This window comes from Chlorocebus sabaeus, chromosome 10, assembly GCF_047675955.1.
Source record: "Chlorocebus sabaeus isolate Y175 chromosome 10, mChlSab1.0.hap1, whole genome shotgun sequence".
Taxonomy (NCBI): Eukaryota; Metazoa; Chordata; class Mammalia; order Primates; family Cercopithecidae; genus Chlorocebus; species Chlorocebus sabaeus.
The window spans coordinates 51906423-51918774 of NC_132913.1; the positions used below are offsets into that span (position 1 = coordinate 51906423).

The 12352-nt window shown below is 40.3% G+C and overlaps 1 protein-coding gene across 2 annotated transcripts in view; it reads right to left on the bottom strand.

Annotated features, from left to right (window-relative positions):
• The window catches only part of GRB14 (growth factor receptor bound protein 14), a 128949-nt gene extending 117614 nt beyond the window's left edge, over positions 1-11335 (bottom strand). Inside the window, exons 1-2 of one of the 2 annotated variants that reach the window (XM_007965179.3) lie at positions 10971-11335; positions 9567-9699 (exon numbers count right to left, since the gene is read on the bottom strand). In XM_007965179.3, coding sequence (XP_007963370.1) covers positions 9567-9699; positions 10971-11161 — 324 coding nt within the window. In that variant the 5' untranslated portion in view covers positions 11162-11335. The remainder of the gene's footprint in view (positions 1-9566; positions 9700-10970) is intronic. The other variant, XM_038002005.2, reaches the window with a different exon arrangement.
• Between the last annotated feature and the right edge of the window lie 1017 nt (positions 11336-12352).

Sequence of the window (12352 nt, forward strand, 5' to 3'; positions counted from 1 at the left end):
CAACAGTCAGGACATGGAAGAACTGAAGTCAGAAACTGAAAAATGAAAATTGTGATTACTTCCATCACACCATCATCTATCTGAATTCAAAATATTTCAACACTGGTCAAAATCCTCATTTCTACCATGATTCACCCTTAACAGAAAGAGGCTTAAGGCATTAAAAAGGAACTCCTTATTTGTGATATTTTGATTAACCATTAAAGGAAGCCTTCCCCGTGTGTGATGCCCTGGAGGTTAACATGCCCCAGGGTAATGCACCGTGAGCAGGTTACTGGGAGCATAGGTGGGTTCTCAGGAAGTGAAAACTGATTCTCTTAAATCTATGTTTGTACAACCCTTGGAAAATCTTCATGTATTTTCAAAGGGTATAGGTCTCCCCACTTCCATGTGATGAACACTGACCTAAATAATTCACCACTGACATTAATTCTTAATAATTAAAACATTTGCTAGCATATACCTCTTGCTCTGAGAGACTCATACTATAAACCTAACTGATATCTCCACTTAATCTTTTCTAAAGCTGTGGATCTTATGAACATGCAGTAAACTTAGAGAAAGCATAGCAGTTCACTGAGCATTCACTTATAATTATATAAAAAATAATCTATAAAATCAGAAATATCTTGATTACACGTGATCAAATTTTCATGTGTGTTAAATGAAAGCAAAAGATACACACTTTTAAAATCCAATTAGTCTAAGATCTAGATTCAATTTTATTTTTGCATTACAAAGAAATAATTGTCAAGAAAAATTTAAAAAAATAAAAATAAAATTTATTTTAGTAAATAGAATCTGTTAATCAAATTTAATTTTATTCTAATTTAATGAAGATGACTGATCATGATTAGAATATGTCAAAATATAATTTGATAAAATTAGTTTTAACTATGGATCTTCAGTAATCCATTTACTCATTCATTCTTTCCATGAAAGAACCCAAGAACAATAAAACCAAGATAACTCACATAGAGGAAAAAAGAATAAAACAACTACACCAAATAGATAAATGAGACAATTCGGATTATGGTAAGTGCAACCAAGGAAACAAACTGAGAAATGTGATGAGAAAAAAAATTTTAAAAAAACAAACAGGCTACATTTAGGCTGCTCAAAACAAAATCTCCTTGATTAGATGACCTTATACTGAAATCTAGAGAAAAAAGAAGAATCAGGTATGTCAGGAGCCAGGGAAAGAGGTTCCAGACTCAGACAACAACCAAGATAGAGTCTTTGAGATAGAAAAGAAAGTTTGCTAAGTTCACAAATAGATAGGGCTGTGGCTGGAGTCTAACAAACAAAGGGTAGAATGTACATGAGGTTTAAGAGGTAGCCAGGGACAAAACCATGGAGAGTACTGTCAGTCAAAGAAAGAAATGTGGATTTCATTGTAAGGTATTAAAATGTTTTAAACCAGGAAATGACATGCTGTGATTTACATTTCTGAAAATTCCCTATAACAAGTGTATGTAGAATGAACCAAGATAAGCTGACAAAGAAGAAAGGAGGCCATTTATGGGGCTCCTGTAGGTGAGAAGACAATGGCTAAATTAGGATGATAGCAGCAGAGGTGGGGAGATGTATATAGATTCAAGCCTACCTTGATGAAAAATGTAGCAGTTCTTAACAAGAACAGAAAGAGGACTCCTTGAATTTTTCGCTTAAGTAATCAAATAGATGATTTGAGGGTGGAGCAAGATAAATTTAGAGAACTCAGAGGTTACGACCACCCCATACCTATTAAGCCAGGCAGAGTCAAATGTGTATTGCACGTATGCTGGTCTCAAGTGGTCACATCTTATCTCATATCCTTATTTCTAAGTTTAGATACTTGGTCCTGTACTTTCACTTCACCACTCAAGCTGGCTCCTACCAGATGTGATTCCTTTTCTGATTCTTCATCTAATATTTGAACTTTGACTTTGATGCAGTTTCTACTTTAACCAGACCCTTCTGCCCCAATTATTTCTATGAATGTGACTCCTGGGCTCTTTGTCCTATGGCACCCCAAACATACGCTTTATCACAGAAAGCTGTGGTCACTATACGGGAATACCTGAACAGAGGCTGAGAGGGAGCTTCTAGGGCTAGTGGAACAGAAGAAACCCTGCTTTCCGCGACTCCTATATCCACTGCACAGGAGTCATTACTGCTTCTGGAGCCATTAGAATCACTTGCTCTAGGAATCCAATAAAACTGTAGAGCTCTCAGGCACAGAGAGGGCAAGCAATGGGCTGATACAACACCCCTCATCTGCAGTAGGACCGCATTAAAAACTAGGTTTGCTGATTCCTGTTCCAATATCTTTCAATCACATCATATTGACTTACATCTTTCCGCAGAAGCAATTTTAAAAATGGTGCATGCAATGTTGTAAGAGTACTATACTTTGGAGCCATTACGGATTTTAAGGCTTTGGCCTGACAATCTAACCACTGCATGTAACATTACATCTGTGGAAAAATGTATGTGAATAAACGGCCAATTTATTAAAGATCTTTTGGAATACAAGCATTTGTAAACTGGTTAAGAATATTAAACCTCCTATTTGTGTTTATTTTTTCTGTGGCTTTGAAAAAATGTTAAATGAGTAGGCCAAAGAAAAGGACAAGAAATAAAGGATGTTCTCCCTCTGTGAGTCCTGCCATTTCTCTTCTAAGTTAATCCTGAACCCTTTCTTTCTACTCCCTTGTCTTGGTAAAGACTTGTGGCCATTTCCTGGGGTCTCCCTTGAGCTGACCTTTATCTGGAATGCCAAAAGGACAATTCTCAGGTCTGCTTACCACTACTGAAATACATATAAGTATATACTTACACAATAAAGTTTATTACTATTTGATATAAGCTGACATTTTTTCAAAGCAATATCCATAAGACTGCAGAAACCTTTTTTATATTAATTAAAATCCACATTTATATTGAACCATGGATGACTCCAATTTTCTTTCTCTTGACAGAACATATTATATGCCCCTAGGGAGAAACAAACCAGAAGCTGAGATTTCAATAAAGTTAAAAAGAAAAACCCATATTGTAGATAAAGCTTGGACTGCAAACATACCCTGCAAATTAACCAAAAATTAGAGGCAATCTTCAAACTGGAAATAAAACCTTGACAAACAGAGGATCTGCTAGGGGATTTAAGTTTTAAAATAGGAAAAGAAAACTATCTTCTTCTACAATGAAGGAAACTAGCATAAGGTGGGAAGGCTCCTGAGTTGGTAACTCCTGTCATCAGACGTTAAGGAACCTCAGTAAGATGTAAGCTCAGGACAATGGACAAGGAAGCTGAGCATCCCTGAAGGGTGACATCAGTTGAAACTACTGCCCAATAAGTATGTTTCATAAACATTAAATGAATTGAGACAAAGGAACTGGACACTCTGAACTGGGTACGTTAAGTCAAATAAACCAATTGGTGGATCATCATACATCACATAAATATTATTAGAATTAGTTTTTGTGTCCTGTTTGAGATCTTTTTTTTTCACCCTAGGACACTAGCTGTTCATTGTTTCCTCCCTGCCTCCATATGCCATACCTACTAAACCTGTACCTCCTTCTCACATGTTACCACACCCGTGCAGACTGAACAGTGGTCCAGGGCCTTCTGTCCCTTTAGCCACATCTGATTGAACAGGAGCTGGACACACTGGACTAACATACCTCTCCAGATACAGTTTCCAGTCAGTTACCAAGTACTGAATCACTAATAGGAGGAAAACTTGGGAGCAGCCACTAGGGGCCGCAGGTGTGGACATGAAATCAGGGCAAGCAAGTCTGCAGAGAAATGTCAAAGATGATGTGAATTTGCAAGGAGAGGCAGAGACTATGAGGTATGTTTGCGGGAGAACAAAAGAGAGAGAATAGAGAAAGTGGTTGCCTTGATTTTTGCTGACTTTCTTGTTCCCAATTCTAGCCTCTCATGAGACCAGTGACCTTTTGGCCTTCAGGTACTACAACATAACCTTTCAGGCTGGTTCATTTGAGGCTCTGTTTTGTCCGAACAATCAATACCTGGCTAAAATACTAACTAAAGGCCATTTGTAACATTCTCACCTTTGTCAATGAAACAGAATTGTCCTCAGTTTTGAAAGGTCCAATTGCCCCAGTTTGAAAATGGCAGAGAATAAGAGTAGCACTGATTTGTATACATGTCAAAGAGAAAAAAAATATAAAAAATCAAATTCCTATAACCTTCCCCAGAACATTCCTATTCGGTGGGTTTTGCAAGAGGTCCAAGTATCCATATTTTTAATAACCATCCCTGCTGATTCTGAGGAAGGTGATTTAATGACCACACTTTGAGAAGCACAGCTGTAAACGCTGCTTCAACGCTGCTACAAAGATCTGTACACTTTCAAATTCTTCTCTCAAAAAATTATATTCATTCAAAAGCTGCAAATTGCCGTTGGAAAGATAGATTTGTTTGAAACCCTAATAGGAGAGAGTATTATTCTTTCTGCATATATGTTTTGTTTCCAATTAAATGGGATTTTGTAAAATAGCTCAGGGGGCCTAACTACAATTTATGATGTTGTTTCCATCTAAAAATGAATTTAAACTTCCAAAGAGCTAATTTGCAGACATTTGAAAGCTAAGCAGTTTGTAATTTGAGAATTTTTTCATGAGCCATTCCAACTGAGAAAATTCAATTATGAATGGTTTTAGATGATACCAAGGAATTACCGTTATTTCTGTTAGGGAATAATGGCATTTGGGTTATAAAAGCAAATTCATTTTTCAGAGATGAATATGAAACTACATAGAGATGTAATGATGGGGTGTCCAGGATTTACTTCAAAATACTTTAGCAAAGAAAATAAAATTTTTAAAAAAGAAATGGATGGAGCAAATGAGGCAAAATCTCGATAATTGCTGAGTCTAGAAAAACTACAATATGTACATATGGTTTCTCTTCTTTTACTTCTATGTATACTAGAAAAATAAGTACATGAAATTTCAGTTAATGTAGCAGTCACACAAGATTCCTATAGGACCACACATACAAGTTCAGCATGTCCAAATTGGGATAATTACTGGCATCAAAAAGGAATGATATAAGAGGCCTTTTAATTTGTGGACAGAGATCTACTTATCCTTTGAAAGTCTGTGACACGGTAGAGAAAAAAGAAATAAAAGGCAGAGCATATGGAAAACTAATTTTTTAATTTTGAGATAAATTTTTATTTTTCTGAGATATACAAGAAAAGGCTTAATTTAATAAAGAATAAACTAGAAACAGTGTGGTGAGGGACAGGACACATTGAGACATGATATTCTTTTTGATCTCCCTTTATTTAAACTGTGGAAGCACGGGCAAATCCCTTCTGGTTTTTGCATATTCTTTTTGTAATCTCAAAATGCAGGTGACATACTCACTTTCTTGTGTTCCCATGAAATAATATCCTGTAGACTGTAAACTACATACAAAAGCTGGTTATTAATAATACTAATAAATCTTATTTGATAATAAAATCAAATATTTGATAGATTTCTCAGAACAATTTTAGGGAGAAGATGGAGAAGAAAGCTAGAAGAGAAAATGTAGTTACATTTCAGGAAGAAATAAAAAGAGGAATTCCAGGTCTTTAGAGGAATATTAACCAATGGCATTTGTCTCCCCTGTTCTTCTTGTGTTATGAGGAGAGTTGTAACTAACAACACTGGTATACATGTATTATTATACTACTCTTATTTACAGTCCTCCCTTTCTTTATAAGTTGTACCTTCCTAAAAAAGGACTGTCAAAGTCTCAAGAAATTCAGATTTCAGGTGCTGGCTGTGCCACATTGCATTCCTTAAACTCAAATTACATATCTCTAAAAGAAGAACATTGGAATAGAAGATCTGAAAAATCCCATCCAACTCAAACATTTCCTGACACAGTTTTTCATAGTATTTTTTAAATCTCTAAAGCCTTCAGAGGCTTTATTCTTACTTAGTTGTACAACACAGTCCTGGGAAGCAATTAACCAGAGCTACTACACATGCTATGTCCACGCACAAAAGTTACCTAGGGGTTGACAAACAAAACAAGAACTGATTCTGCTGCAAGAGCTAAATAAAGATTTCTAACTCTTTGCTTTTCTTCAAACAATAGGTGTTTAGGGTTCATTATTAACAGATGATTTCCTTATACATTTAAATCAGAAATTAGAAAAAAAAGAGATTAAGTTCATAATGGAAGTCACTTTTAAAATAAGTAACTTTTCTGGACCATGTACGTAAGGGAAGGTATACCTTAAATTTGCTTTATTGGTAAACACAGAGAAAGATACCTAGGAAATCTGGCCATCATTATAAAAGAGGGAAAGGGAATAAAGAATATGTATTCTCTTTCATTCTAGCTTTTATTTAAAAATAATAGTACTGAAAGCCTCCAGTGTTGTACACTTTGGGACATTTTATTTGCAAAAAGTGATAAAGCATATTCCATTTGTGGCTTCAATGCACTTTACCACTCATGCATTATGTAGGCATCTCAAATAGTAAACAAAATTTATGATTTGTAGGATGATTTTTGACTGTGATTTTTAAAGGCCAGATGAAATTTAACATTTTTAGTCTCGATTCACTCAAATTTTCTGCCCATTGATTTGTAAATAACAAGTACAATTATTTTCTTCACTTTTTATATGAGGAGAAAAGAATCACTAAAATGACTTGAATGGTTAAACAAGACAAATGAGAGAAAATATAAAGTAAAGAGACATCTTCTCCTATAATATTTCAACCATAAGTAATATGCAGTAGAACATATCGCAGAGTCACTTACATCATCTCAACTGAAGGTTACAGATAAACTGGGCCAAAAACAGCATCTTATAAAAGGGTAATATGTGTCACAAAGGTACTGAGTTGGGGAACTCAGTTACATAGAGTCATCTATTCTCAAAACCTTCCTCATTTCAAAGAACTGAGTGTGTTCAAAGAAACTAAAACAAAAGGATCAGTTCTAAATGCAAAGTCTAGGTGGGGGAAAAAGGAAACATAAAAGAAAAAAGCAGCCTCCCTCTTCCTCAACTTTGGGGTACCCTTGTCTTCTTAGAGATCTCAACCCTTGGGCCAAGGAAGAGATCAGCAAGAAGGGCCCTTCAAAGGTGGGGAGAGTCCTCTGGGATTGATCTTTAAAAATCAGGTGGGGACTGTCTACTCAGGAAACAGCACAGCTGTGTGTGTGAACACAGTGCTCTCTGAGAAGGTCACTGTGGACACAGAATACGAGGCCAGAGCAGGAAACCTATTGGGGTCAATAACAATATCACCTTTTCCCCATTTCTAGTTTGCTTTTTTCTCCCCCCATTTTCCAATTTAAACTTGATCTGAGGAAACGTCATCAATCTCTAAGACATCTTACTCTAGTCTGATGACCATCGACACTTAGGGCACATCCTACCTTAATCCTGGCACTTTACCCACTCTTTCTCTTTTGTCCCCTATACTAACATAAGCACACCAACACCTCTTCTCACTTTCTATTCAAAACAAACCCTGCATCATCAACAAATCTCTTAGACACAGGCATTCTGCAAGTGTCCATTCATAGCATCAAAGTGAGTCAGCCCAGATCTCTTTCCCTTTACTTCCTGTCTGATTCAGGCTCCACCCCCTACCACAACCCCAGATCAAAGCCCCATCTTTTAAATATATCTTGCATGGTATTGTTGCTTAGCTAGCGGCCTTACTGCCTAGGATGTTGTGAGAAACATAGCAGGCCCTTAGTAATTTGGGAACTACCTATTAAATTCTTCCAGATGACCATTATGTCATCATCAGACATTTCCTTTTCTTACTCTGGCTCAAGGACAATCCAGAATCATTTCTTTTTTTTAGGAGGAGGGGGACAGAGTCTCGCTCTTTTGCCCAGGGTGGTGTGCAGTGTCACAATCTCAGTTCACTGCAGCCTCCACCTCCTGGGTTCAAGCGATTCTCCTGCCTGAGCCTCCTGAGTAGCTGGGACTACAGGTGTGCACCACCACACCCGGCTACTTTTTGTGTTTTTAGTAGAGGCGGGGTTTCACAATGTTGGCCAGGATGGTCTCGGTCTCCTGACCTTGTGATCCGCCACCTTGGCCTCCCAAAGTGCTGGGATTACTGGGATTACAGGCGTGAGCCACCACACCTGGCCTCTTCCCCCCCCCCCCCACCACAACCATGGCACACAGTCAGATCTATTATCCTTATTTCCATTTTCTATCCAAACCAAAAAGTCAACTCTCAAAGAGCTTGGAAGTTTCTCTAGGGCGGTTTTTTTTTCCTTGGGATCTGACTTTAAACCTTACCCTGATAATAAAGGTCTCAAGAGAGTCCCCTCTTTATCTCCCCAAGCAAAGTTACAGTCCCACCCACTTAAGGGTTTATTTCCCCTTTCAAAGATGCCAATTCAGAACATAGTTCTGCTTCTAGAAAAATTTACTCCCATTTTCTCCAGTCCTTACCCAAAATCATGTGTACCAAATGACTTCAAACCTCTCCCCCAAAAAGTATATACACAGGGCTTCCATCAAATATATTTCCTACTGTCTCTATCATTGCTGTATATGATCAAGAATTCATCTGCTTCCTAAGGTATTTCTTTCATTCTTAAAAATATAAACACACACAGTTGAACCCATCAGAGGTAATAACGGTGCAGAAATAAAAAAGAGAACAATAGATGCAGAAAAATGGCCAACTGTCTTGTCCTCTCTGTTCATTATCCTTCTCCCATTGCAAGCATCTGGCTATTTTAATTTACTGTCTCCACCCTTGTAAGAATAAGGTGCATTTTGTTTAGTGAGGCTTCTCTTTGTTTTGCTGGGTCAAAACTGAAAGAAAGTATATGACAAGAGATGAATTATTCTATGATACACTCATTTTTTCCCCTCCAAATGTATAGCCATGATGTATTTTCTGTTAGTTGCTTAGTCCTTAAAATCTAATTTGCTTAAGTCAGTCCCAAACTAGAAACTTGAGAAAAAGAAAATCATAAAAATATGGTCCTCAGTCTTCTAAGTATCACTTACAAGTCATCTATCTTCTGCAGCCAGAGTCTCCAAACTGAGGAATCTACTGAAATGAAGACATGTTGACCCTAAACTCTAAGTACCTTTTGCCACAGCATCACTCTATCACTTTCCTTTAGTAAATGAGGTTGGCTTGGGTTGGAAATGTGAAAAATTAAACAAAGTATTAAATGAATCAGTCAATCCCCTTCTCACCCCACTACCACTGCCCACCCCGCCGCAGCCTCTGCCCAATTCCTGGCTTAAAAATGATCATCTCTCCTACCTATCTTGTGAATGATCATTGCTGCCAATCACTATACTTTATATATATTCTCTGTTTTAATCCATCCCAACACCCTCGGAGGCAGGTTTGAAAATTCCCATTATACAGCTTAAAAAAATGAGGCCCTAAATGGAAAATAATGCCAAAGGACCATGTCAGTCAACACAGATATTTAACAGAGCCCATGCTAATCCTTTGTTAATACTGTGGATTATAGAACAATCTTAAAGACTGCATGGATTCAGAACTCCTAAGATATTTGAATTTTAAAATTTAAAAATGCATACCTGTTTTTTCCTTGAATTTGCTTTGGGAAACAGGTCTGCTGACAACACAGATGTAAATGGAGAACAGCATAGCTCAGGAAAAGGGTTTGGAATAGATGGCATTTCCGGAACATCAAGATCTTTCTTTTTTCTCCTACAGTAAGAGAACATAGGATGTGATTTACATAAAACAGAATGTAAGATATAATTGCTGTCAGGATTAAAAAGTGTGCTAAGGCGAACATGTACCACTCTGTGACAAAGCTCATATTATATAAAGTATACAGAAAAGGTCTGTGATGTACTTTCTATGGGTCAAAATATAGTATGTTAATTAGATACAAACAAATCTCCTATAGTTCCTCTCTCTCTCTCTCTCTCTCTCTCTCTCTTCCCCCACTCCCTTCCTTCTCTCTCTCTTTTGCCTTTAAATCACCAGGCATAGAAACTCCATCACGTTTGATAATTTTCCTGAAACAGAGATATAGACTATACAATTACTGATCGAAACATCATCCTGAGGAGTCAGGCATTGTGATGCATCCGTGATATTGTCTCTAAGTTACATTTAGTGTATTCGTCCTTATATTTTACTAATCACTTTGGGAAGTTATGATTTATTAATTATAGCTGTGGTTCATCTCACTTCAAATTTCATTCACAATGTTGCCCACACACAGTCTGTTGATTTTCAAGTGCTTATAGATATTAAATAGCAAGGTAGTGTTTTGGGGAGGTAAGTTAATAGAACTTGCTAATATAAATGGACTATAGTCCACTGGAGAGTAATTTGAACTTCACTGAAGTTGGAGTGCTTTGAAAATCAGGAAAAAAAAGTAACATTTAAATGTATCAATATAAAGGACTATAGATTTTTGCATTGTTGTAACCTTTTTTTTTTCCGAAAGTACGTGCAACCCTAAAGGCACTTAGTGTTGAATGCTATGGAGATTGGGAAACCCTTTAAAGCCTCTATTCTTTCCTGCTGAACAGCAAGACTGCTCAAATGTCAATCTATGCTTTGCTTCTACAGGGTCGCTCTAAGACTCTATGTGGGAGGTGAATACATTTATGCTACAATTTTCTAAAATATATAAAATAAAATAGAGTTTACTTTGTGAAAATGCAGGGCCACGAAGGAACAGAAGGTGATCAACCTGCAGCCTGACCTCCTAGTTTCACACCGATGGGCAGAGGCGAGAGAGATGAGAGCTCTCAATGAAACGGTGATGCTATTTATAAGGCGCTGTGAGATCGCAATGTCCTGCTGATCCAGTAGGAGCCAGCTCAAAGGGGATTGTCTTCAGAGACTTTTACAAACTTGGCCCAGCTCTGGGCACATGGCTCACCCCCTAGGACCGCCTCCTCACCCTGTCGCCGGCTGCCCAGCCAGGACACTCCCCCGCGCCCTCCAGGGTTGCCTACCTGTCTGCAGCACAGCCGCGGGTCCCGTCCGGAGGGGGCAGGAGCGCTCCCGTGTGCAGCCAGGGGGCCGGCGCCAGGTCGTGGGCGTCGCCCCTCCCCTGGGCAGCGCCGCACACCTGGGCGGCCAGCGGCGAATCCCGGGCAGCCGCCCTGCCCGCGGCGCTCTGCCCATCTTGCAGGGAAGTGGTCATTGTCGCCGGCCGGGGGGCTCGGGCGTCATGGGAGACTCGGCGCGTGGGGAGAAGGGTACCGCGCGGCCGGAGGCGAGGTGCCGGCTAGGCAGCCCGAGCGCTCTGCAGGTGTGGTGGCCTCGCAGCCTGCGCTCCGAGCCCCGGCGGCTGAGACGCGCTGCCGAGCAATCTGCGAGGCGGCGGGGGAGGGGAGGGGGCGGAGGAGGAGGGTGGGGAGAGGGGAGGAGCGGCCGGTGGGTGGGGGCCGCGGGCGGCAGGGCGAGCCGCGGAGGGGGCTGGGAGGGCGCGAGAGCGCCGGGCCGGCCCCGCGCGTGGCTCGGGGAGCTCGGGGCCGCTGGCATCGCTCCCGCGCCGTCCAATCCGGGACGCGAGACCGTGACCGCCGCCTCCCCAGGTGGGCAACGGGGCGCAAGACTGAGCCCAGGGTCTGGGCGGCCCCGGCGCTTTGGAGGCGGGGACCCAGCAGAGGGGGCGCTCCCGCTGGGCTTGCCGGGAGGACCGCAGGCGGGACAGGGGTCTGCGCAGCCCTGACCCTCATACCCTTGCATTCTTCTGCTCTGCCATCTGAGATCACCTAAGCTGTTGCTGGGCCGCCATGACAGTCCCTACCGGGCCAGGAGGGCAGGAGGCCAGGGCACTAGGGGGTTGGGTTTGCCCCAGTCCTTCCCCACGTGCCTCTTCTTCCATGCACTTCGCAGCCAAAGATTGGGGGGTTGGTGGGGAGCAAAGAGTCCAATCATTATAGAAAACTACTGAGATTTTGAGAATTCTCAGTAAAGCATGAGTAAACCCGTAGGTGTCTGGAATTAGAAAGACTATTTGTTTTATGGTAATGAGAGAAGCTTACATTAATGAATTCCAGGTTGCCTTACGCTACCTATTCCATCCCCTCAACAGCTCCATAAATTAGATGTTTATCTCATTTTACACAAAAGGAAACTGGGGCTCAAAGCCGTCGAGTACCTTGCACTAGTACCATAGCACTAGTAGCTGGTGCAGTCAATATTCCAACCCAGAAACTTCCTTCTCAAAAACCCAGACTGTTTGAAATAGTAATGACGTTATCATGCTCACCCTCTGAGATGCAGCAGCCCTACTCTGAAATGCTGGGTGATCCTGTTTTTGCTCTTCCATTGAGTGTGCCCGTCCCTATGCACTGTTGAGAATTTCCAAATGTTTCACAGGGTCTTT